The sequence below is a fragment of the Narcine bancroftii genome, chromosome 4 (genome assembly GCF_036971445.1).
Source record: "Narcine bancroftii isolate sNarBan1 chromosome 4, sNarBan1.hap1, whole genome shotgun sequence".
NCBI classification, from domain to species: Eukaryota; Metazoa; Chordata; class Chondrichthyes; order Torpediniformes; family Narcinidae; genus Narcine; species Narcine bancroftii.
This window is the reverse complement of record NC_091472.1, coordinates 255,255,127-255,283,114: the sequence shown is the minus strand read 5'-3', so window position 1 is coordinate 255,283,114 and position 27,988 is coordinate 255,255,127. Positions and strand designations below refer to the sequence as shown.

Below are 27,988 nucleotides of genomic sequence, written 5' to 3'. Positions count from 1 at the left end.
AGATATATGAGCAGATGTAGGTCCATTAGCCCATGGAGTCTGTCCACCATTCTAATCATGAGCTGATCCATCCACCCACTTAGCCCCACTCCACGGCATTCTGCCTGTAACCCTTGATGCCCTGACTAATCAAATACCTGTCGATTTCTACCTTAAATAAACTCAACGACCTGCTTCCACAGCTGCCCGTGGCAGCGTTCCACAGACTCATGACCCTGTGTCTAAAAAGAAGTTTATCCGCATTTCTGTTTTAAATTGGCACCCTTTTATCCTGAAATTATGTTCTCTTGCCCTAGAATCCCCTACCATGGGGAAACATCCTTGCCACATTTACTAATGTTCCTCTATTTCTCCTCATCATTCTGTTAGCAACAAAAGTGCTCCTGCAGAATTCATTCTGGAGTTCAGGAGAAGGGGGGGGGGGGAGGCGCAATGACCCATCTGGCAGAGCAGCTGCCTTAGCACCAGAGACCGAAGTTCAATCCTGACCTTGTATACTGTCTGTGTTGAGTTTGCATGTTCTCGCTTGATTAACTGGGTTTCCCTACGTGCTTTGGTTTCCTCCCACATCCTCAAGTTGCGTGGGTTGGTGGACTATTTGGCCAGAGTAAATTGCCCTTGGTACATAGCTGACTGGTAAAATCTGGGGGTAGATGATAAGAATTTTAGAAGAATAAATAAAAAGAGTAATTTAGGATTGGTGTTAATGGGTGGTTGATGGCTAGCACAGATGCTGGATGAAGGGCCTGTGTCCACATTGTATCTCTCATAGGATTCTATGAAGTTTCTTTACTGGGAGACTGATGAAAATGTAGTGTTTGTAACTACAAATAGTTGAGGAAAAAGGGTCAAGCTAGCTGAAGGAGAAAAATATCAAATTATTTTGATGAGGTTAGAGCAAGTGTGGGCATAAACTAGATCAGGGGTGTCAAACTCAAATTCACGGAGGGCCAAAATTAAAAACTTGGACTAAGTCGAGGGCCGAACTAAATATTTATTGAAATTTTTCAACAACATCTGCATGTTTTCTCTTCTTTCAACATATATAATATTAAACTTAAGGATATAACTTTAGGAGGATAATGTTACAGGTCAGGAGTAGGTAGCTCAAGTTCACCCTTTGCTTGACCTGAGGGAAACCTATTTGATCCCTGTGGAGATGTAGTCAGCATTCACAGGCTGTGTCCATTTTGGCCTGCATCAGGACTCAGCATTTCCTGCTCACTCCTCAGGCTCTAGGCCTCGACCCACCATCCCTCTACCTGACCAGTCCTTTACCCAACCTCTACTCGCCCCTCACTCCACTCGCTCTGCCTCTACCCACCCCATCCTATACATGCCCCTCTACTGCCTCTCCCCTCAACCTGTTCCTCCCTCTACCCGTCTCTCACCTTCTAATCACCCCTCCCCTACTCGCTCTGCCCCTCCCCTTTTACCTCTTCCCTATCCACCCCTCCTTCTACTCATCCCTCCCTCTAACTGCCCCTTGCACCACCATAACTTTCCCTGCCCATTACTCCTCACCTACACCCTCTGCCCACCCCTGCTTACCACGCGGGTGCAAACGCTGAAGGCCGTGGCGACCGGGAGAAGTGCGCTCGCGCTGTGGAAGGGCCGTCCGGTGCCAGTCGCGCGGAGCTCGCGCTGCCCGGGGGCCGTGCGCAGCCTGCCATGCCCGTCACGCTGACAGGAAATCACAGGCGCTCGCCCATCCGCCACACCGCTCGACAGGTGGGAGAAGTGACTGGTTGTGCGGGGAGCCTTCCAACCGGCTTGCCGGCTGATGACATCCACAGACTTCTCGTGTTACAATTTCTCGTGTTACAATGGGGAAGGATGTGCAATGAAGGGGGAGGATGGTGGGGGTGACATTATCAAAAAACAGCATCGGCTCTCGCTGCAGGGCGGGCCACCTCTAATACATTTTTGAAATGATCTTGCGGGCCAAATATAATTATATCTGGCCCGCGGGCCAGAGTTTGACATGTGTGAACTAGATGGATTTTATCATTTCTGTACAGCAAATCCTTTGGAACCCAGCATCAACTTGGATTGAACCTGGATCCATTCTGGTCCTTGCTGCCAAGTTCCAGTTGGAAACACATTTGGACACAGGATCCAGTCTCAGTAATTACCTATTCTGCAAAGCATCGATCAGGTGATCCTAGTGGAGTGAAATCACGTCACTTTCAATTTGCTGAACTGAAACCTGACATGGGGCACTGGATAACAGAGCACTTGTCTTCTGAAACATGCAATTGTTGGGCAGCACAGAAATATGGCATTCATCTCAAATGGACAATGCAAAATATTTCAGTAACAATTGGGTCTAGAGCAATGGTTCTCAACCTTTTTTCCCCCACATATCACCTTAAGTAACCCCTTACTAAGCACCTATGGCACAGGGAGTACTTAAGGTAGTATGTGAGTGGAAAGAAAAAGGTTGAAAACCACTGCTTTAGCTGGAAAGTTGAAGTCTCAGTGATTCAGGTGAAGATTGAATGTGCGTGCATAACTTCCCTACTTGCAACTTTCTGGTATTGGGAATGGATGGCAGGCTGATGTGCTCCATCAGCACTTGGATGGGCTTTGTGAAGTGATTCCTCATCCACAGCCTTGCCACCAACTCTAGATACACAGCTGTTCCCCATACCTGATACAGATGAGATCATAAACTTTGTACAAATAATGTCTGTAAATCCATGAGCTGTCATTGTATGCCCTTGGAGATAGAGATGTTACATTCAGTCATTTCAACATGCACTGCTTTTCAATTGATATCAATTCAATAATTGATTTCAACTCCATTTACCCACTTTGAATCTTTAAATATATAATTTTGTCCAATGTTTATCTTTAAATCCATTCTGAATCTTTTGTGAATTAGACAATTCTACATTTCCCCTGTGTTGTTTTTATAAGACAAAGGAGCAGAAATAGGTGATTCAGCCCATCAAATCTATCCCATCATTCAATCATGAGCTGAACCATTTTAGCCCTCAGCCCACTGCCTGACTTTCTCCCTGTAACCTTTGATATTCTGACAAATCAATCACCACCTTAAATGCATCCAATGCCTTGGCATCCGTAACCACAATTAATTTGTATGAAGGAATAGTTATAGAACAAATTAGTTCTAATTTTAAATTTATTTTTCCTTTCATGCATGCATGACAAGAGGAAATAGCTTTTCTCCTATCAAATCCTTCAATCATCTTAACTTTCTTTAACTTTTTGCACAAGCCAAGCAAAGCAAGTCTGGTTAATGCTACATTTAACCTTCTCAATCTCTAAATTAAAATCAGTGAGCTCCAGAACTTACAATTTTGAACAGTCAACCCCTATATTACATAAGTCAAAAATTACGAGATGTGTTAGTGTATGACCTGTGCTTCTACACAACCTTGCTTTGCAGAGTATATATTGATCAGCATCTTGTGTTAATGGAACAAAACTATGCCCATTGCTGATGCTATTCATGCAGGACTTGCAAACAGTGCAAAAAAATCAATGCATTTTATGCTACTTGGTTCGCCTTTCCTCTTTTTCCAAATGATTGTCGATAACAATTCCATTAAGTCCATTTCTTTTTGCCAATAAACCAGTTTTGTGAACAGGCACTTGCATTAATAAAGGATACAAGTCATTTCAGGCTGCTAGAATGTGATGTCAGGCTCCTCTTAATCTATCAGCACTCAGGAATGTCCCACTGCCTATCCCATGCTGAATGAGCTGATCTCAACAAAGGAGAAGAGTGGCGAGTTTTCCCTCGACAGGTTGTTCCACTGTGCCTCCAGCTGGTCTATGCAAATGCTCTGATGTCAGGAAAAGATGGAGTCAGAACACCCACGAAGTCGCTGGATCAAATGAAACACACAGTGCCTTTCTTTTTTGTCTTGAATGTGGAAATAAGTTCGATCACTGAATAATGCTGAGGTCTGCAGGCTACAAAAGAGCATCGGAGATTGTGTTTGTGAACTGTTCCCATTCCTTTGTCAAAAGAGTGCAGACTATATTGTATTAATGCTGCATGGACAAAAATTGCATTGCAGTTTATTTTTAATTATCCATTTATGGAGGTGTGTGCACTGATCCTTTGATCTGACAATTGATATTAGTGTTTTCCTTTTAAAATATCTTTATTGAATTTAATATATAAAAAAATCATCCAATACATGGGCTGAATTATTTAAAAAAAAAGACAAATAACATATATTTCAAGTAATATCTTAATCAAACATGGTCTAAATTGTGTGTATAATTCTTAATCAAACCCATTTTATCAAAAGAAGAAAAAAAAAACCAAAAGGAAAAGAAAACCCCGCTTTTAATCAATGGTAGTTTTTTTTTTAAATGGAAACGTAATAGCTGGAGGAATGGTCCATAAGCACATACTTCATCACACAATATCAAGGGTATAAATGTTTTTTTTTTAAATAGGGGACAAAGAAGTAACAGCCCAATTCATGCTTTGGTTCTGTATCCATAGAGGAGGATGCAAGTGATAGAAAAATGTGAAAGATGAGCAAAGGGGGTATAGATGAAATAGTATTAGAAGGAAATGCTGGTAAGATCTCTGAAGTAAAAACACATAGTAAATGCTGGAGGTTCCTTCAGCATTTTCTATGTATTTTTTTTACAATCTGCAGACTTCCGAGCTTATTTCCAGGGCCACTGAAGGGCTGAATTGCCACTGGTGCTTGTATACCTTCACTTTTCAGGGAATGGGGAAGGAGATATATAGGCATTGAAAAAAGGAACAGCAAGCAACTGTCATTAAGTTGAATCTTAACACGTCACAGTCCCTTTACATGAGATTATTTTACTTGCCTCTAGTAAATGGAAATGCTTTCCCTGTGCATTGTTGCTGGAGGCAAGTGCTGAGATATTTAGTTGGCAGTAGAGTTCTTTTTAGACATACAGCATGGTAACAGGTCATTTCACCCCACGAGTCCTTACTGCCCACTCTACACCGCTGGTACGTTTCAAACAGCGGGAGGAATCTGGAGCCCCCGGGGTAAACCAACGCAGACATGGGAACGTACAAGCTCCTTACAAACAGCATGGGATTTGAACTCTGGTCCTGATAGCTGGAGCTGTAAAGGCCTTGCACTAACCACTATAGCAACCGTGCCATCCCGTATGTTGTATTCCATTTAAATCATTGACTTAAGTTGCAGTAAAATGAAGCCTAAAATGCATGGCATATGCAGATTAAATGACAATGTATTTGCTGCAAGAAGTTATCTTTTAATCCATCGCAGCATAATAATTAAGGCAGTGGTTAGCGCAATGTTGTAACAGTGCCAGCGACTGGGTTTGAATCCCGCGCTCTCTGTAAGGAATTTGTACATTCTCCCAAGGGATTGTAAATTGGGTGTAATTGGGGCAGCACGGGTTTGTGGGCCAAAAGGGCCTATTATTGTGCTGTATGTCTAAACCTCTGTGGAACAACATAATGTGCAGTTCAGTGTCGTGTGATTTTAAGAGTGATTATTAAAATCAGAAAAGGTGCAGCAATAGTATTGAAAATTGTGCAGTTGTCTAACCAAAGGTGAAAACTTTCCCTCATTTTTCATGTTTCTCTTTTCACAGCAGCAGAGGAGTCCGATGATGTTGTACATGCATAGAGTATTTTTATGGAACTTGAACTTGTCAAACATGCCATCCCACTATTTCTCTCACACCACCATTGATTGAAACACTGGAAAAACAGTCTCAAGTCAACTCAAAACGTCAACTGACCTTTTCTCTCTGCAGATGCTGTCTGACCAGCTGAGTCCCTCTGGCTTCTCTCTCTTTGATTGAAATGCTAACCTTCTGTATTCACGAGGGAAGAGAAAGAATGCAGCAGCAAGAGTTGGTCCATTATTCCTCCACCTCCTCCCCACCTCTCTCTCCCAGTTTGTTCTGCCAATCAATCAAACCATGACTGGTGTGCGATCTGACAATGATCCAAACTTCTGGTGTCGACAACTTTTGACAGGCCTGTACCGCAAGTCGAGGCCATGTAACCTATTTCCAGATCCACCACACCATAAAAGTTTCTATCTATCTTTCCTCTTCCCCATTAGGTCGTAAACATTATGTATATTTATCTTTGCTATATCAAGTATGTTGTGTGACCTGCTGAGTTTCTACAGAATTGTTTTTTTTCTTTAATCACTGCCTCTGCAGACTTTTGTGTTTCACTCCTCAGGTCATAAATGTGAATTGTATAATCTCTCAATTTTTTTTTTAAATTACCAAGGAACACAACTCTGGGTAAACTGTCCTTGGTGTAAACTGTCCTTGTAATTGAACCCTACGAGAACCAGTTTGTTTCTGCATTCAGGCAAATCCACATCGATTCCTTTCAAGGCCAAAAGATCCTTTGAAAGTTGTGGTATCCAAGCAGCCAACACTTTATTTAAAGTAACACTCCACTGTATAATAGTACCACTTTGTATTAACTTAAATTTTTTTTATTGTATTTCATTTTTAAAAATTGAAATCGTCCCACTTTGTTTTTGACAGCATCTTGGGTGTCTTCAACTTTTTCTAGCCCTTTATCCACTTTCCTTCATCCTGTAACAGAACAGAATCGATGCACCTTGACAGAATTTGAAGATGAAGAGGAGGTCTTCTCAGAATTTGTAATCTCATCAATCCAATATTCATTGCCATAGATGCATGGAATAGGTGCAAGAGTAGTCCATTTGACCATTTCAGTCTGCTATGCAATCAATGTGATAATGGCTGATCATCCAAGTTCAATACCATATTCCAGCTTTTTCCCCTTTCTCTCAATCTCTCTCTCCCTAAGAAATGTATCTAAATCCTTTTTGAATAATATGTAATCTTTTGGCTTTAACTGATAGAGAATTCAGGGGAAAAGAAATTTCTCCTCGTTTCAGTATTAAACAGCTTGAACTGTGACCCCTGGCCTTGAATGCCATAACCATTGGGAGCAACCTTAACCATTTATGGAGTGGAAACAGGCCATGTTGGCCTTTCGAGTTCGCACTGGTTCACTGATTTTGTGCGCCCTCTTCAGGCATTGGTCCCAGTTTGTATGACTCAGTCTTGCACTCGTGAAACACCTTGGAGGTGCAGTTTGTTACCAATTAAAGAATACCCTCACTCATTTCTTCCAGAAGACAATGGAGCCGACCTTCTTTATCCTCCTCAGACACAACATTGCATTCTTCAACTCCCCAAACACCACTCAGCCAAACCCCTTTGACCTTCTCATTGGCTCAGTGCCACATGGTGATCCTGACACTCTCTCTCTACTCCTCCTGGATACGAGATCCATCACCCATATACTGATGCTTAACACACCCGCGCACATGGGCTATTCCTCCAGCGCGATGCTTCAATTACATCATCAGCGGCAACTGGCACCGTTCCCAAAGCAGGCAGATACATCACCGTGACAGCCCCCCCCACCTCCAGCCTCCGAACCTTCCTGCATGTAATCTGTCCAGGAGCAACATCTTAAACATCATGGCAAGGAAGGCAGATTATTGAGTCTGAGCCCCAGGAAACTAGCTAATGTTCAATGTCACTTGTACCAAACCACAGTGAAAAAGTTTGTTCACAATCCAGCTGGTTAACTCATACATCGTGTGGCAGTTTTTAAAACACACACACACACACACACACACACAGTAGAGTGCAGAGTTCCAAAGAGAGTTCAGTTCAAACAGCGAGGGCAACATTATTTTATCACTGTAAGAACTTGCAGGCCAGCAAAATATCCATTTTTCCTTTAGCATCATCTAATACTGTTGTGTGCATGTTGTCAGCTGCTTTTTCTTTATCTTGCAGGTTGCCTTTGCTGCAGTTGACTGCACAAAAGGAACAAATCATGAGTTATGCAAGCAGGAAGGTGTGGAGGGCTACCCTATGATCCGTTATTACAACTATGGCAAGTTCATGGAGAGATACAGTGAGGAACGGTCGGTGAGTGCAACTTCTCTTGCATGTGGGAGTCCCCTTGGGATTTGGTGTGCCTGTTAGTTGGTGTATCCAATGGTACTTCTCAGAATTGTCAGCCGACTATGCAATCGGGCAGTTTCACTGTGTGTCAGGTCACTTGTTGACTGCCATCAAATCTGTTATAACCAAGAAGAGTTCACCAACTGCTGTGGGTTTCCTGTTTGGCTCAAGAATGATTTTAAGTCAGTATGCTAATGAGTGTCAGCTGTAACTCTGGGTTGCATCTGAACAGTGTTAGAGCCCCCTTCCCAACCCCCATCTCATATGGTCAGTTTCTAGCACGACGCACCAGTGCCAGTACTAAGAAACATGAGTTCTCATTGCTGCAATCGTTCGACCCTCCAGATGTGTGTTAAGATACTTTCAACGAGTGCCAATGATCTTCCTGATGTCCTGGCCGAAATTTGCCTCAAGCACCTCTCAAATAGAATGTGTCCATTCTCACAATATTCTTTGTAGAAATTAGTTTCCCTATTTCCTCCATTACACCAGCAAAAAAAAAGCTTCAGGAGTATTTCATTGACTAAAATGCTTGGGGGATCCTGAAGTCACATAAGCCATTCTTTCTCAAGTGGTGAAACAGCAGGAGATGTGGCATAGATAGGTTGGACAGCCAGCACCTTTATCCTGAGGTGACAGTAGCAAACACCAGAGGACATCTGTGGAGGAAAATTTAGGGGAGATGACAGTGAGAAGTCTTTTTTACACTGAGAGTAGTGGATGCCTAGAAGGCATTGCCAGGGGTGGTGGTGGAGGCTGGTACATGGGGACATTTAAAAGACTAAGATAGGCACATGGGTGTAAAAAAAAATATAGAGGGTTCTGGGTGTGAGGTAAGGAAGGTTTAGATTGTTGGGTAGATTTATATCGGTCATCATAAGATTGTGCCTGAACTGTGCTGTAATGTAATGTTCTCTAAAATGGACCTGACAGGTTGCAAGATTTTGATTAGTTAAAATGTCGGCAGTGTAGTTTTCTTTTCCACCCACCCCCAACTCCATTTGTGCACGTGGAAGAAAAGAAGCATTTGACAGGCAAGGTACATTTCTGGGAGAGGAAAAGTTTGAGCATTCTGTACTAGTCAAATAAATTTCCTGCTGGGATGTGTGGTTGGCGAGTCAACAGACTGTTGTGGGGTCCACAGAACTTCAACATTTCCATGATTTGGAGCCATGTTGATGCAGGTCAGCAAGTTGATTTATTGATGGCGAAGGTGATTCGGATACCTCACATAATTTAATGAGTGCTGATGCTCGAGATGGAGCTGTTGCCATGACATATTGTGCTTGTGTCTGACAAACGCGGTTTGCATTCCAATTTGGTAGTATTAGTGAGAAGACGCTGTTGGTATTGTTCCTGGCCTACAAGAGCCAAGGAGTCCACAGTTTGTAGGCTGTCATGAAGTCCATAGCAACTTGGATCTATGTAGAGACATTTGGTTTCTTTACCTGGTCATTTCTGTTTGAGCGTGAGCAGAAGATTGAGGATTAATTAACTGCCAGTGTAATGTCTTCCTGGATTGAAAGCTCTACCATTTTTGAATGGAAAAGAATCAGCCGTACAAAAGTTCCACCATTCTGAAGGGTAAAGAATCAGCTGTAAAATTACCTTAAGCCAGAGATCCAGTGGAAAACCCATGAACTAAAGATGGAGTGCAGGAGTGAGTACAAGAGGCTTACCAACTTGCTGATAGTCCTAAAGTCAGTGGGTTCTTCAGAACTATCCATCTGTCCTTGACATGAGTGCCTTTGCAAATTCATTCTCTTCAGCCTTGCTACCTCATCTGATGAACAAAAAGACCATGTCAACGCCAAGAAACAGGGCCTTGAAGCAGCTTCTTGTGAACAAATTTGCAATCTTATTGTCCATGCCTGTGTAGAGAAGGAGAATCTGGGGAACCTCATGAATGTCATAATCATGTTCAACTTCAAGGGTGGAGACAAATCCAAATGTACTTATTGGAGTTTTCCTTCATTCTCTCACAAGTAAACCGTCTCCATGATTCTTCTTAACCACCTCTTCCTATTGGCAAAAGAACTGTTCACTGGAGCACAAGAATGAGGGGAGATTTGATAGAGTTTTGCAAAATGATGAGAGGTAACTGCAAGCAGACTTTGTCCACTGAGGTGGGGTGAGACAAGATCTAGAGAATGTGGATTAAGGTTGAAAAGTGAGATGTTTAGGGGGAACAATAGGGGAAACCAGGAAGAGAGTGCTGAGAGTGTGGAACAAGCTGCCAGCTGAGATGGTATATGCAGGTTCAATTTTGACATTTAAGAGAAGATTGGATAGGCACATGGATGGGAGGGGTCAGCAGGGTTATAGTCCAGATGAAGGTCAATGGGATGAGGCAGAATAGTAGTTTGGCACAGACTAGATGAGCTGAAGGACCTGTTTCTGTGCTGTAATGTTCTATGAATTATAGGGTGGATTCCATTGATCCAGAATAATACTGGACATAAACTAAGTAAAAGCACACCAAAATGCTGGACGAGCTCAGCCGATCTTTTCAGTGTCTATAGGAGACAAAGATCTATTGCCGACATTTCAGGCCTGAACCCTTCTTCAAAGAATAATAAGCCAGAAGCAGGAAATCTCAGAAAGTCTCAGAATCCAGCTTGATAGCAGCTGGGAGTGCAGATGGGGAGCAGTGAGTGAGACACTCACAGAACTCCCTTCGAAGAGAGTAGGAATTGCTTGAAAAGGTTTTTCAGTGGATCGACTGAACTGAATGTAACACGAAAATCTGCAGACACTGATTGTAGTGAAAACACACCAAAATGAGAGAGGAACTCAGTCGGTCTTTACAGTGTCTATAGGAGACAAAGATATATTGCTGATATTTCAGGCCTGAGCCTTTCTTCAAGGAATAAGTAGAATAACCCAGAAAGAACTTTTTTTTATTCACCCCATGTAACATAATTTTTTTAGTGTGTTTTATGTAGTCAATAGGAGAGTAGTACGGAAGAAACCAAAACTTGACTGCTTCACAGGGAAGGGGGCCCATAACTTTGAGCAGAGTCCTAAGAGATGGCCATTCGCCGAAAAAAAGGCTGAGAATGGCAGCTGCAGAAGATGTAAAAGGGCAGGTGTTGCATTGCAGAATCGGAATTTATTGTCGTGAACAAGTCATGAAATTCAGTGTTTTATGGAAGCAGCATCGTTCAAACATTCATATTATAACCATCTTACAACATGACTATAAAGAAAATTTTAAAAATGAAAAGTAAGGCAGTGTCTTTGGTTTATTGATTATTCAGGAATCTGATGGCAGAGGGTAAGAAGCTGACCTTGTGCTGCTGAGTGCTCGTCTTTAGGCTCCTGTACCTTTTTCCTGATGGTAGCAGAGTGAAAAGGACATGGCCTGGGTGGTAGGAGTCTTTGAGGATAGAGGCTGCTTTTTTAAGACACTGCCTCATGTACATGTCCTCAATGACGTGGTCTGGTGCATGTGATGTTACAGACCGAGTTAACAACCCTTTGGAGTTTATTCTTGTACTAAGAGTTGGCACCTCCATACCAGGCAGAGATGCAACCAGCCAGAATGCTCTCTTTGGTACACCTGTAGAAATTTATGAGTCTTGGGTGACTATCGAATCTCCTCAGATACCTCACAATGTATAGCTGCTGAAGCCCCAGGACAGATCCTCAGAGATGTTGACACCCAAGAATTTAGTTCTTGGCCTTCTCCACTACTGAGCCCTCGTTGAGGACTGGGTCATGTTTCCCTGACTTCCTCCTGAAGTCCACAATCATCTCCTTGGTTTTTCTGATGTTGAGCACAAAGTTGTTGTCATTACACCATCAAACAAGCTGATCTATCTCCCTCCTGAACGCTTCCTGATTGCCGTTTGTGATTCTGCCGACAACTGTGATGTCATTGCAATTTGTAGATAGCATTGGAATTGTGCCTGGCCACACAGTCATGGGTGTATAATGAATAGAGCAGTGGGCTTGGAGTGCGTCTGTGTTGATATTCAGTGAGGAGGAGACGTGGTTTCCAATTCATACTGACTGTGATCTTCTGATGAGAAAGTCAAGGATCCAGTTGCAGAGTGAGGTACAGAGGCCTAGAGTTTGTAGCTTCTTGACTAGCACTAAGGGTATTAGGGTTTTGAAGGCCGAGCTGTAGTCGATGAAGAACAGCTGTATGTATGAATTGCTATTTTCGAGGTGATTCAGAGCAGAATGGAGAGCGAGCGACATTGTATCTGCTGTGGGGTGATTGTGACAATAGACAAATTGCAGACGGTCCAGATCTTTGCTTACGTACTTGTTAATTCTGGCCATGACCAGCCTCTCAAAGCATTTCATCTGCAGTTGTGGAGGAAGATGCAGTGAGAAGGGGAGATAAAGTTGATGCCATTGGAAGAGTGGGCCAAATCGTCCTGGAACGATTGGTGCATTTGCACTTCTGAAAGGGTTGGGAGGGAGAGATGCATCTCATGGTGGCATCATCTTTTTTTTTTTTTTTAATTTTTTATTTTTCACACCATAAATCACAATAGCCATGATATACACTTTTTCTTTTCCACACATTTACAGTGACTTTTTCTCCCTCCCCCCTCCCTCCTCCCAAGCCACCCCCCCCTCTCATCCATTTTAGGTATACAATCTAGGTTGCATTAATTCAGTTAGACAATGTTGTCATTCAACAAAAATACACCAGAAATTCTACTGAGTCCATTCTTTTCTTTTCTTCTCCTTCCATCAACTTAGGTAATGTTTGTTCCCGGTAGGTTTTCGCTATTGTATTTAATGTAAGGCTCCCATACTTGTTCGAATATTTCAATATTATTTCTTAAACTATATGTTATTTTTTCTAATGGAATACATTTATTCATTTCTATATACCATTGTTGTATTTTCAAATTATCTTCCAATTTCCAGGTTGACATAATACATTTTTTTGCTACGGCTAGGGCTATCTTGACAAATCTTTTTTGTGCATCTTCCAAGTCAATTCCAAATTCTTTATTTTTTATGTTACTTAGGAGAAAGATCTCTGGATTCTTTGGTATATTGTTTTCTGTTATTTTATTTAATATCTGATTGAGATCATCCCAAAATTTTTCTACTCTCTCACATGTCCAGATTGCATGAATTGTTGTTCCCCTTTCTTTTTTACATCGAAAACATCTATCAGATACTGTTGGGTCCCATTTATTTAACTTTTGCGGTGTAATGTATAGTCTGTGTAACCAATTATATTGTATCATACGTAGCCTCGTATTTATTGTATTTCTCATCGTTCCAGAGCATAACTTCTCCCATGTTTCCTTTTTTATCTTTATATTTAAATCTTGTTCCCATTTTTGTTTAGTTTTACCATTTGTTTCCTCATTTTCCTTTTCTTGCAGTTTAATATACATATTTTTTATAAATCTTTTGATTAACATTGTATCTGTAATCACATATTCAAGGTTACTTCCCTCTGGTAAACTCAAGTTGCTTCCTAATTTATCTTTCAAGTAGGATCTCAGTTGGTAATATGCCAGCGCTGTATCTCCAGTTATATTGTACTTATCTCTCATTTGTTCAAAGGATAAGAATCTACTTCCTGAAAAACAATTTTCTATTTTTTTAATCCCTTTTTTTTCCCATTTTCTAAAGGCAAGGTTGTCTATTGTAAAAGGGAGTAGCTTATTTTGCGTCAATATTAGTTTTGGTATTTGGTAATTTATTTTATTTCTTTCTACATGAATCTTCTTCCATATATTGAGGAGATGGTGTAATACTGGAGAAGTTCTATGTTGTACCAATTTTTCGTCCCATTTATATAATATGTGTTCAGGTATCTTTTCCCCTATTTTATCTAATTCTAGTCTCGTCCAGTCTGGTTTTTCCCTTGTTTGGTAAAAATCTGATAGGTACCTTAATTGTGCGGCTCTATAATAATTTTTGAAGTTTGGCAATTGTAAGCCTCCTTGTTTATACCATTCTGTTAATTTATCTAGTGCTATCCTCGGTTTCCCCCCTCTCCATAAAAATCTCCTTATTATTTTCTTTAACTCTTTGAAGAATTTTTCTGTCAGTTGTATTGGCAATGCCTGAAATAAGTATAGTATCCTTGGAAAAATGTTCATTTTAATACAGTTTATCCTTCCTATCAGTGTTAGTGGTAGCTCTTTCCAATGCTCTAAATCGTCCTGTAATTTTTTCATTAGTGGATTGTAATTGAGTTTATATAATTGGCCTAGATTTTTGTTTATTTGCACACCTAGGTATCTTATTGCCTGCGTTTGCCATCTGAATGGGGATTCCTCCTTAAATTTTGAGAAATCCGCGTTATTCATAGGCATTGCTTCACTTTTATTTACGTTTATCTTGTATCCCGACACTTCTCCATATTCCTTCAATTTCTTATATAGTTCTTTTATTGATAGTTCTGGTTCTGTTAAGTACACTATCACATCATCCGCAAACAGACTGATTTTATATTCCCTGTCTTTTATTTTTATTCCTTTTATATTATTATCTCTTCTTATCGATTCTGCTAGTGGTTCTATAGCTAGCGCAAACAATAATGGTGATAGTGGGCATCCCTGCCGCGTTGACCTGCTTAAGTTAAATTGCTTTGATACATGTCCATTTACTGTCACTTTCGCTAACGGTCCCTTATATAATGCTTTAATCCAATTAATATACTTCTCCGGTAAACTGAATTTTTGCAATACTTTGAACAAGTAATTCCATTCTACTCTGTCGAAGGCCTTCTCTGCGTCTAAAGCAACTGCTACTGCCGGTGCTTTATTTCCTTCTACTGCATGAATTAAGTTAATAAATTTACAAATATTGTCTGTTGTGCGTCTTTTTTTGATAAATCCAGTTTGGTCTAAATTTACCATTTTCGGTACCTGTTCTGCTAATCTGTTCGCTAATAGTTTAGCTATTATCTTATAATCTGTGTTTAGCAGAGATATTGGTCTATATGACGCTGGTGAGAGTGGATCTTTCCCTTGTTTTAGTATCACTGTAATTATTGCTGTTTTACATGAATCTGGTAAGTTTTGTGTCTCATCAATCTGGTTGATTACATCCAGGAGGGGCGGTATTATTAGGTCTTTAAATGTTTTGTAGAAATCTATTGGGAGTCCATCCTCTCCTGGTGTCTTATTATTTGGTAAATTTTTTATTATCTCTTGTATTTCTACTGTTCCAAATGGTTCTGTTAATTTATTTTGTTCCTCTATTTGTAGTTTTGGTAGTTCAATTTTAGTCAAAAATTCATCTATTTTCCCTTCTTTCCCTTCGTTTTCGGTTCGGTATAATTGTTCATAGAATTCTCTGAAGTTTTCCTTAATTTCTTTTGGATTATATGTAATTTGTTTGTCTTTTTTCCTTGTTGCCAATACCATTTTCTTAGTTTGCTCTGTCTTAAGCTGCCATGCTAGGATTTTGTGTGTTTTTTCCCCTAGTTCATAATATTTCTGTTTTGTCTTCATTATATTCTTCTCCACCTTATATGTTTGTAATGTTTCATATTTTATTTTTTTATCCGCCAATTCTCTTCTTTTGGTTGTATCTTCCTTTATTGCTAATTTTTTTTCTATGTTTATTATTTCCCTTTCCAACTGCTCTGTTTCCTGATTATAGTCCTTCTTCATCTTGGTTGCATAACTTATTATTTGCCCTCTAATGAATGCTTTCATTGCGTCCCATAGTATAAACTTATCTTCCACTGATTCCGTATTTACTTCAAAGTACATTTTTAATTGTTTTTCAATAAATTCTCTAAAATCCTGTCTTTTAAGTAGCATGGGGTTTAATCTCCATCTATACATTCTTGGAGGGATGTCCTCTAGCTCTATTGCCAATAACAGGGGTGAGTGGTCCGATAATAGTCTAGCTTTATATTCCGTTTTCCTAACTCTCCCTTGAACGTGGGCTGATAACAGGAATAGGTCTATCCTTGAGTATGTTTTATGTCTAGTCGAGTAGTATGAGTATTCCTTTTCTTTTGGGTTTTGTTTCCTCCATATGTCCACAAGTTTCATTTCTTGCATTGATTTAATTATAAATTTGGTTACTTTGTTCTTCCTGTTAATTTTTTTCCCCGTTTTATCCATATTTGGATCCAAATTCAGATTGAAATCCCCTCCTATTAGTATGTTCCCTTGCGTATTAGCTACCTTCAAAAAGATATCTTGCATAAACTTTTGATCTTCTTCGTTAGGTGAATATATATTAAGTAGATTCCAAAGCTCTGAATATATCTGACATTTTATCATAACATATCTCCCTGCTGGATCTATTATTTCCTCTTCTATTTTAAATGGCACATTTTTGCTAATTAATATAGCCACTCCTCTTGCTTTTGAATTATACGATGCTGCTGTTACATGTCCTACCCAATCTCTCTTTAATTTCTTGTGCTCCAATTCAGTTAAGTGTGTTTCTTGGACAAATGCTATATCTATTTTTTCCTTTTTCAGTAAATTTAGTAGTTTCTTCCTTTTAATTTGGTTATGTATTCCATTAATATTTAGAGTCATATAGTTCAGCGTAGCCATTTTATATTTTGTTTATCTTCTCTTTCCGTTTTTCCATCATTACCTTTCCTCCTTTTCCATTTCTGTTTTCTTATTTTCAACTCTTTACCAGACAACATTCCTACAACATCCAACATTTTCCTTATTCTCCTATTTCTATCTTCTTTATCCCCAATCTCCCCTTCCCCTCCTGAGTTGCCCTTTATCCCTTGTCGGACAACCACATCTCCCCTCTCCATTTGGATTTGCGAATCCACTCGCAAGCGTCAACTGATTTTGCAGTGACCGCTCTTTTCCCCCACCCAGCCCCCCCCAGAAAAGATTTCGCTTTTTATATGTCACAAAGGTCACTCTTTTAATTCCCTCCTTATTCTCTCTATTCCATTACCTTCCCTTATTAATTCTTGTCTATACTCTCTATGTTTTCCTCTAATTACAGATACTTTCACATATGCCCATTGTCTCTATTCACTCTTATACCTCTTTACCCGCATACATATCAATCGTGGTCATTTTTACCCTCCTTACCCGTCTTCATCCCTCAGTCTATTTTTGTCTTTACCCACATACATATCAATCGTGATAATTTTTGCTCTCATTACCCGTCTTCATCCCTCAGTCTATTTTTGTAATTGTTCTGCAAATTTTCGTGCTTCTTCTGGATCCGAGAATAGTCTGTTTTGTTGTCCTGGAATAAATATTTTCAATACCGCAGGATGCTTCAGTGTAAATTTATATCCTTTCTTCCATAAAATCGCTTTTGCTGCATTGAACTCTTTTCTCTTCTTTAGGAGTTCAAAGCTTATATCTGGATAAATGAAGATTTTTTGCCCTTTATACTCCAGTGGTTTGTTGCCCTCTCTTACTTTTTCCATTGTCTTCTCCAGTACCTTTTCTCTTGTAGTATATCTTAGGAATTTTACTACAATAGATCTTGGTTTTTGTTGTGGTTGTGGTTTAGGGGCCAATGCTCTATGTGCCCTTTCTATTTCCATTTCTTGCTGTAGTTCTGGACATCCTAGGGCCTTAGGGATCCATTCTTTTATAAACTCCCTCATATTCTTGCCTTCTACATCTTCCTTAAGGCCCACTATCTTTATGTTATTTCTTCTGTTATAATTTTCCATTATATCTATTTTTTGGGCTAGTAATTCTTGTGTCTCTTTAGTTTTTTTATTAGATTCCTCCAATTTCTTTTTTAAGTCTTCTATCTCCATTTCTGCTGCTATTGCCCGTTCTTCCATCTTGTCCATTTTTTTCCCCATTTCTGTTAAGGTCATATCCATTTTATTTATTTTCTTTTCTGTGTTGTTTATTCTTCTTCTTAAATCATTGAATTCCTGTGTTTGCCATTCTTTAAATGACTCCATGTATCCTCTAACAAGAGCAAGTATATCCTTTACCTTGCCTTTCCCTTTATCTATTTCACTGTATTCTTCCTCTTCTTCTTCCTCTAGGTTGACCATCTGTTGTTTCTTTGCTGCCCTTTCCTCCTCTTCTTTCTTGTTTCCATTGTCTTCTGTGGTCTCTTCTTGCTGCAGGTGTTCTGCAGCTGTCGTTGCCGGCTGTGGAGATCGACTCCCCAGCTGGTCCCCCCTCCCGTCGGTGTGTTTTTTTTCATGCGCATCGCGCATGCGCGAGGAGTCGCGCATGCGCGGTTGCGCACTTTTACTCGGCTCTGTGAGCCATTGTTGTAGTTCTCTTTCTACCGACCTGAGGTAGTGGGGTCTTCTCTCCACAGCGGGCCTCTTTGGACAGGTAAGGCCTTCACCTTTTTCCTCCGTTGTCTTCTCTTCCTCTCTTCTTTCCGTTGATTTTGATTTTTCTCCTTTTGTCTCCATCTTCTTTCCACCTTTATACTCACTTTTCTTTAACTTGTATTTCTGTGCCTTTGTATTTTCTCTTGTTTTTCCCGACTTTTCTGGAGAGGGCTGGAGTTCACCGTCCGGCCACTACTCCATCACGTGACTCCTCCCCCTGGTGGCATCATCTTGAGGAAATTCTGAACAGGATCAGAATATGTTGAGGCAGAGCCTTAAACCCCTTGGAGTCTTTGAGTCAGCTCTCCAAGAGTTCATCAAATTCCATACAATGTCTTTATAAAAAAACATAAAGCACTTTTATTTTCTAAAAAATTTTTTTTTTTACCAAATATATGTTTATTCAAACTTGTTGAAATATAAATGTAGATTCTGCTTCAACTATCACTTCTAGTAGAACACACTGTTTTTGTGTAAGAAAAACCCTTTCCTATCATTCTTTCGATGATGTCCTTAAATTGTTTTTTAATTATTGAGCCATGAAAATAGATTTTTCTTTCTTTACTCATCAAAATCATGCATAATTTTCCTTCCTTCCCCTTCTTTATGAATAAATTTTCTGTTCTGATTTTTTTTTTAAATAGTTTGCCCAGATTTTATTGTCCATCTCTTGTGTATTCTTTCTACATATGGCATCTATATTAAGGACTTGGATGACGATGTAATTATTGTGGTTATCAAGATTACAAGTGACACCAAAACTGGTGATCTGGTCTAGAAGTCTGTGAATAAGTTTGGTAAAAACACAAAAATGCTGGAAGAACTCAGCAGATCTCGCAGTGTCCATAGGAAGTAAAGATAAATAATCAACATTTCTGATTTGACCCTTTCTTCAAGGTATGAATGAAAAAAGTTTCTCTGAAATCGCAATAGAGTCTTGATGAACTTGGAAAGTGGGCCATGAAATAGTAGGCGGAATTTAACTTGGACAATCGTGAGGTATGAACCGGGGCAGCTCTTGCCCCATGAATATTAAGGCCCTAGAGAGTATTGTAGAATGAAGATTTAGTGGTACAGGTACATAGTTCTATGAAACTGGCGCCACAGGATGGACAAGGATGTGAAGACATTTGTCATGCTTGTCTTAATGAATCAGGGCACTGAATACAGAAGAGATGTCATTTTCTAATCATATATGGTCTTAGTCAAATCATTTATTGTCAGCGTGAATAAAAGCTCTCATGACTGGAGGGTAGGGTCTTACAGTAGTCTTCGGAGGGTTCTGGGTTTAGGTGGGAAACCAGGGTTATTTATGGGTAGATGGGGGAAGAGCCAGTCATCTGCATAACACACCACCAGTGAATCCCAGTTCACTGCATTCACCCCTTCCTGCAGAATTTAGCATCTGTGAATGAAGACAGAGACCATGGATTCAGAAAATAAAAATCAAAAGATATGCAGTTATTTACAAATTTACATATTTAAGTGGTCCGGGTGTCTGGAGATCCTGGTGGAGCGCCTTAGCACCAGGGAGCCTTGGACTCCTTGGGTCTCCTGGTCCCCTTGTGAGGGAGAAGCGGTGGGCTGAGTCTCCGCCTCATCAGTGGAGGGGGATGCATGTTCCTCCTGAACCGGATTCCCTGAGCCTTGACTGAGGGTGGCAAGAATGAGCTCTATGGCTCACAGGGCACTTTAGGCAACGGACCCTCTGTTCTGGTGGGTGCCAGGTCCCTGGTGGAGACGGTGTCCTCCCTGCCATCTCGGTACTCAACATATGCGTACGTGGGATTGGCATGGAGCAGTTTCACCCTTTCCCCCGCAGGTCAGTCTTGCTTCTCCTCATGTGCTTCCTGAGAAGGACTGGACCAGGAGTGGTGAGCCAAGTTGGGAGTGTAGTTCCCAATGCTGAACCTCTTTCAAAATTTAATAGGAGCTCGGAAAGAGTAGCGTTGGTCACAGTACATAGTAATGACCAGATGGAATGGAGTGCCATAGGAAGGACTTCCTTCCAGCATGATTCTGGAAGGCCTCTTGACTTCAGGGCCAGTTTGATAGCCTTCCAGACCGTGGCATTCTCCTTTTCAACCTGCCCGTTCCACCATGGGTTGTAGCTATTAGTCCTCCTGGATGCGATGCCCCTCACCAGCAGGTACTGCCATAGCTCGTCTCTCATAAAGGATGAGCCCCAGTTGCTATGAATATAGCCGGGATACCCAAACAGGGCGAAAATAGAATCTAGGGTCTTTATGACTGACAAAGTGGAAGTGTCTGGACATGAAATGGCAAACGGGAAGCAGGAGTACTCATCAATGATAGAGAGAAAGAAAGTGTTCCTGTTCATGGAGGGGAGAGGTCCCTTAAATTTGACACTGAGGCGTTCAAAGGGCCTGGATGACTTGATCAGGTGTGCCTTTGCAGGGTGGTAGAAGTGCGGCTTGCACTCCACGCAGATCTGGCAAGACCTGGTCATTTCCCTGACATCTTCCATGGAGAAGGGGAGATTGCATGCCTTGACAAAATGAGCCTTGCGGGTAACCACTGGATGACAGAGCTCATTAAGCAGAGACCGCAATTAGCTGGTGTGTGCAGAGGCACAGCTGGATAAGGCATCTGGAGAGTAATTAAGGGCTCCTGGCTGATAGGCAATAGCATAATTGTAGGTAGTGAGCTTAATTCTCCACCTAGCTATTGTGTCACTTTTGATTTTACCTCTCTTGACATTATTAGACATAAATCCGACAGAGTGCTGGTCAGTGAGGAGCGTAAATTTCCTACCAGCCAGGTAGTGTCTCCAGTATGTCATGGTTTCTACAATGGCTTCAGCCTCCTTTTCCACAGAGGGGTTCTGGAGCTTGTAGTTTTGCAATGTCCGAGAAAAAATGCAACCGGCCTGTCTGTGTGGTTGAGTGTAGTGGCCAAGGCTAAGTCCGAAGCATCACTTTCCACTTGGAAAGGTACATTCTCATTCACCGCGTGCATGGCAGCTTTCGCAATATGATTTTAGAGGTAGTTAAAAGCCATTTGGGCTCCAGCCGAGAGGGGGAAAATAGTAGTTTTTAAGAGAGGGCGAACCTTATCAGTGTGTTGAGGGATTCACTGGGCGTAATATGAGAAAAACCCCAGGCATCTCCTCAAAGCATTTGTGGTCCTGGGAACAGGGGGCGCATCCTATTGGGAACGGGGCCAATGATGTCATTCTCCACCACGTAGCCAAGGATAGCCAGACGTTTAGTCCTGAACATGCCCTTGCTAGAGTTATAAGTGAGGTTCAGGGCTTTTGCCACATGGAGAAAGCTCTGAAGGCTGGCGTCATGGTCGTCCAAGGTATGGCCACAGATGGTGACATTATCGAGGTAGGGAAAGGTAGCCTTCAACCCATACTCATCCACTATTCTGTCCATTTGCCTCGGGAAGATAGAAACCCCATTAGTAATACCAAAAGGGACCTTCCAGAATTGATAGAGATGACCGTTAGCCTCAAATGCCGTATATGGACAGTCCTCAGAACAGATTTGCAGCTGGTGATAAGCAGCTTTCAGATCGATGGTTGAATAGACTCGATACTGCACAATATCATTCACCATGTCTGAAATTCGAGGGAAGAGGTATGCATCCAGGAGTGTGTACCGATTAATAGTTTGGCTATAGTCATTTACTAGCCTGGACGTGTTTTCCCCTTTCACTTCTACCACTTGCGCTCTCCACGGATTGGTGCTAGGTTCAATGATACCTTAGTCAAGGAGATGCTCTATCTCAGACTTTATGAAATCTTGGAATGCTGTGCTGTACCTCCGGCTCTTGGTAGCAATATGTTTGCAGTCAGAGGACAGATTCGAGAAGAGAGGACGGGGGTTGATATTTCAGTGTGGAGAGGCAGCATGTGGGTTCTGATTTTAGGGGCTCTCTGTTCCAAACCATTACGGGGGGTGGGGGGGGGGGGGGGAAGGGAACCAGAATACTCCAAATCACGCTTTCAATATGATACAGGGAGTCCAGACCCAGCAGCACCGGAGAACACAATTCATCAAGTACATACAGGCGTATCTTACAAAATATCCCCCTTCAAATGACAGGAGTGGTGAGACAGGGAGGAAAGGGTCCTCAATGATTTTGTGTGCCCTCTTAGTTATTTCTGGGACTAAAAGGACTTTGTTAGCACTAACACAGGAGCAGCAATGGAAAATTCAGGCAATGATTAATTCAAAATAATAGTTTTTTATTCTTTGGCTTGGCTTCGCGGACGAAGATTTATGGAGGGGGTAAAAAGTCCACGTCAGCTGCAGGCTCGTTTGTGGCTGACAAGTCCGATGCGGGACAGGCAGACACGATTGCAGCGGTTGCAAGGGAAAATTTGTTGGTTGGGGTTGGGTGTTGGGTTTTTCCTCCTTTGCCTTTTGTCAGTGAGGTGGGCTCTGCAGTCTTCTTCAAAGGAGGTTGCTGCCCGCCAAACTGTGAGGCGCCAAGATGCACGGTTTGAGGCGTTATCAGCCCACTGGCGGTGGTCAATGTGGCAGGCACCAAGAGATTTCTTTAGGCAGTCCTTGTACCTTTTCTTTGGAGCACCTCTGTCACGGTGGCCAGTGGAGAGCTCGCCATATAACACGATCTTGGGAAGGCGATGGTCCTCCATTCTGGAGACGTGACCCAGCCAGCGCAGCTGGATCTTCAGCAGCGTGGACTCGATGCTGTCGACCTCTGCCAACTCGAGTACTTCGACGTTAGGGGTGTAAGCACTCCAATGGATGTTGAGGATGGAGCGGAGACAACGCTGGTGGAAGCGTTCTAGGAGCCGTAGGTGGTGCCGGTAGAGGACCCATGATTCGGAGCCGAACAGGAGTGTCATACCCACAGTTTTTTATTAATCTATTAATAACATAACATTTCTTACTTATCTCTAAACTTAACTCTAAATTAACCCCACTATGCACAAATGTAAAATGTGAATGTGTGTGTGTGTAATAAAGTCCCACACTGAAAAGTCAATTTTTAAAAATTCAGCACCATTTTAGTCTTGCTTGAAGGTCTTAAATTCACAGTTCAGAAATAATAACAAAGTGCTTTTAAACATCTTATTTTCAGGTCTCTTTACTTACAATTCTGCCCTCTTTTCAAAGAGATGATGAATTCACAATCCCAGACAAGGGTTAAATGAAGTGGCCATACAAAAATAGGCCTAGTAGAATTCCGTCCTCTTTCCCAAAGAGACAGTGAAGTGGTCTTCCTTATTTCAAAAGCCACTGATTCTATGTTCCCCTTTTCCCAGGATTAACACACACAACACCTCTTCTGGTTACTTTAACTCAACCCTGTCTTTCACAAGGTTTCAACTCCTATATGTCACAGGGTTTTGACCTCTAAAAACTCCAAAGTGAACTCCTTCAAAAATGTTTGAATTCGATAATATATTTCTCCATATCATGTGACAGTTACATCATCATTGAGATCAGTCTTAATTCCTAGAAATTGTGATCAATTATTGGAATTTTAAACAGTTGCCAACCCCAGTTTCTTCATACCTCAATCTTGTAGGTGACAAGATTCCGAAAGATTACTTACCTCTGTTTCAAAGGCTTAATTATATCACTCACGTGCCTCTGAGTTTCATTTCTCTTGTTCACAAGGCTTTGTAGTTTAGTTTGAAAACAGATTACTTCTTTCAGCTGTTCTTATTAAGTATTTAGATATTTTAGTTTTTAATAAAGCAAACACTCCATTGTTCTTGAATAATTAAGACCCACTTCAAATCTATTAGCTCTGTCTTTCCAAGACAATGTGTCTCTGAGAATGAACTCTTCTCTGATTACAATGGTTCTCTGTAAATGTGTGTGTGACCCTGTACCAGCCCACAACTAACTTACTAAGAATACATATCTAGATAAAATATAGTTTTAACATTAAATTAAAGATTAACACAAATCTGTTACAGCTCCTTGAGCAGACAATTTGGTCAGTATGTACAGGTTGGGCCGACTGGCCTCTTTCCCCGCTGTAATTATGACTATATTTTTGACATTATGGGAATCTGTGGTTTAGCACTATCACTGGAGAAATGAGAGCTGAGAATTAATAAGGAAGCGAGAACAAGCTTCTATGTTGAGACAGTGAGAGGAGAGGAAAATCCATGCTGATATTGTCATAAGGTAGTATGTGATAATTTCTCAATTACCTTTAAGGAAAGAAAGTTACTTATTATTGTGGATGAGGCACAAGGCACCAATCAAGAGAAGTCTTAAATTGAACAGTTTGCATCCAATTCCTGGTAAATCAACAAAATGCAGAATAGCTTTTACTGCCAATCTAATTTGATTTAATGCTCAGCTTGCTTTCTTGCTGAGAAGAGCCACAGAGTGCCTAATGGGATACTGCTCAGTGCTCTTGAAACAGCGTACGAGACATAGAGGCAAACTGGAAGGAACTTGCCCTAAATTCACGCTGGCAATGGTGAAGACTGAGTGAATGCAATGGAGAACAATTCAATCCCTGCCACAATTTTCACATCCACAAGTGGCATCTTAGAAAGAAAATAAACGTAGTTTGGAAAAATGAGTTGGATAATTCACTTGGTTCCTCTGGGTAAGAATTTAGCCAGTTGTTGGGATGAAGTGGCCTCTATCAATACTTTGTAGCCATACTATCCTAACCCTAAACAGTTCCGGGACCACATAAATCTGTCTGCATTGTTGAAATGTCACTTTTGTCATGAACTAACATCGACTGTGAATATTTATCTATTTTATACTTTCTCTTTTTCTTTCTTGATATATTCTGGTAATGTGATTTGATTTCAGGTTTATTTTCAGAGCATGACATCACATACAACCCTGAGATTCTTTTCTCCTTTGGGCAAGGCAGAATTAAACTGACTGAACATACACATGTAAACAAATTTTAAAAATGTAAATAAACTGTGCAATACAGAAAGAGATTTTTTAAAATCAATAAAGTGCAAAAGAAAGAGCTCATGCATCTTGCATATCTGTGTGGCTGCAGCCAAAGAGAATTTTGGTGCATCTGCACCCAAGTATATAACAATAACTCATCTCATATCAACCTTTTCAACAAAGTTTATCAGCAGTACTGCTTTTGGAACTCCTTGAGAAGTTTATCATTCAAAATCTGTTTTTTAATGTTCACTGATCCCTTTTGTGCATTCTTATTTCAGGAAGATGGGTTCATTAATTACATCAGGAGGATGAAGGGGCAAGACCCCGAGAAAATTGCAAAAACAAGGGAGGAGTTGTAACCTTTGCCACTGCACTGTGACAGCCCGGTTTTCATCAGTACTGGACTACAACTTCACACCATCCAAGAACTGAGGGTTTTTTAAAAAATGAAGAGTAAGCAATTAAAAAAAATATGAATGTGCAGTTCTTATTTTTAAAGAGCAGCATTGTCTTATGAGAAAAATATACAGTAATTAGAATTTGATTGTCACATTACCTGCTCTTGTGTTCGTACAAATTATGTGACTAGTGACCAACTAGTATAAATTTGTTTTTGCCAATATTACCAATGTCAGACATTTTGCCCCTGCTGTTTGCAATATCTGAGTTATATGATACTTTTTAAGAGGATACAAAAAGGGGTTCAATAAATGCAGGAGAAAGCCATTCCTTCAAACAATTTGAAGACGTGTACAAAATGTGGAGCTGGGCTAAAGCATCCACCTGCCTTATTAAACTCGGCTAGAATAAGCCGTTCTTGCAGACCAACAAAGAAGCATTACAGCTGGACTGCATCAGTCAATTTCTAGATCGTGTTCTATGCAAATGTTTTGTAGCTGCGGGTTTTCTACAATCAAGTCTACAAATTCTGGTGCGATTGCCTAAAGTTGCTGGATTTTCATTTGGAGGGTGAGGGTTATGTTTTAGGAAGGATACAAAGTGGTTACAAATTTTAATCAGTGCTCAGGGAAAGATGAGAGAAAGGTCCAAATTTGCAGTAAGTTCGATGATATTTGAATTCTATGATTATTTGTCCTGTTGGGATTACTTGCAACAAATTTGCTGAGTTGAAAGCCAAACAAAATAGAAAAGTTATCAGTATGATTTTAGCCTTTGGTTCATTAATAACTAAATATTTTGGGATTGCATGTTGAAAAATGGAAACTTTAACGTATCAAAAAATCTAATAAATTGAATTTGTTGTGTTTTACTGGTCCTTGTTTTATATATTCCACTGCTGTCCCAAGATTTTAAGGATTATATTGTAGCATGCTATCACAGTTTGGAAAGAATGACACACACCCAAGAAGTCGAAGACTGGTTATTGCGCTGGCAGCTCTGCTTATATTCTCTCCCCGCTGCTGACAACAGGAGACGTCACAGCAGTGCTGGCCTCAGATTGGTCGGCAATCCCGCCGATGCTTGTTATTTCCCACCATGAGTTGTCACCTGGGACAAAGGTCATTAGCCGCCACAGGGTCTGCACAGTTGCTGCTTTTGTCAGCAATCTTGTGTACTGGATAGCGGGCCACCACATGACCCCCCCCTCCCCCGGAACTGGTGATTGGAGCACTGTCTTCCACTTTTGGTGGCCTAACTCTGCGTCGCAGGGGCTGAGTGGAGACTCGTTGGCTAATGTCCCCGCAAATTAACCTCCCAGAGTCCCGAAGTGAACTGTGTACCTCTATCAGAAGTCGTATTTCCAGGACTCTGAATCTCAACATCCAAGTGTTAATCAGTGCCTTGGAACAGGTCTCGGTGGCTGTCTCAGCCAGTGGGACTAATTCTGGCCACCTCATAGAGCAGTCAATCATAATGCAGAGATATCCCGCCCTACAGGTGACCAGTAGTGGCCCTACAATGTCAATATGGATTAGGCTGAGCCTATGTTGTTCTGGCTCGAAAGTCCATGGTGGATGGTGGGGTTGCTTTGACTTGTGTCTACACTTTGGACATCTGGCAAAGCATGCAGGTCTTGGCCCACTGACTGACCTGTTTACTGAGGCTGTGCCAGACGAACCTACTAGCCACTATTTTGACAGAAGTTCAGATGGCTTGGTGCGCCAGGATGTGCACCACATCAAAAACCTCTCGTCTCCATTGCTGCCAGCATGATGGGGCAGGGTTTGCCAGTAGAGACGTCGCAGAGGAGCATCTGGTTACTAGGGCCGATAGCGACATCCTTCAGCCTGAGCCCAGAAACTGCCATCCTATATGCCGGGATCCCTGGCAAGGACGGAATGGTCTATTCCCTGAGACAGGGCCTGGATGGACTCAATTGCAGGGCAGGACAGTGCGTCGGCCACCATGTTGGTTTTACCTGCGAGATGTTGAATGTCCATGGTGAACTCAGACACATATGAGAGGTGTCGCTGATGCCTGGCCAACCACTGGTCCGACACTTTATGGAAGGCAAAGTTTAATGGTTTATGGTCCGTAAAGGCCCTGAATTGTCTACCTTCCAAAAATTACCTGAAGTGCCTGACTGCCAGGTACTGCGCCAATAGCTCCTGGTCAAAGGTGCTGTATTTGAGTTCGGGTGGCTGGAGGTGCCTGCTAAAGGCCAAAAGCTGCCATTGCCTTTCAATGAATTGCCCCAGTACACCTCCTACCACTGTGCTGGAGGCGTCAACTGTGAGAGCGGTTGGTGCCTCTGGCCTGGGGTGTACCAGAAGGGTGGCGTTGGCCAGTGCATCCTTGGCCTTCTGGAATGCCTCCGAGGCCTTGTTATCCCAGATAATGTCTTTATCTTTCTCCACCACGAGTACGAAAATGATGCAGGCCAGTGCATCCTTGGCCTTCTGGAATG

The 27,988-nt window shown here is 41.3% G+C and overlaps 1 protein-coding gene across 1 annotated transcript in view; it reads left to right on the top strand.

Moving 5' to 3' along the window:
- pdia5 (protein disulfide isomerase family A, member 5) overlaps nucleotides 1-26,389 on the top strand; it is a 151,739-nt gene extending 125,350 nt beyond the window's left edge. The window contains exons 16-17 of the mRNA XM_069934790.1: nucleotides 7,813-7,947; nucleotides 25,398-26,389. Coding sequence (XP_069790891.1) covers nucleotides 7,813-7,947; nucleotides 25,398-25,478 — 216 coding nt within the window. The 3' untranslated portion in view covers nucleotides 25,479-26,389. The remainder of the gene's footprint in view (nucleotides 1-7,812; nucleotides 7,948-25,397) is intronic.
- Nucleotides 26,390-27,988: the final 1,599 nt, after the last annotated feature.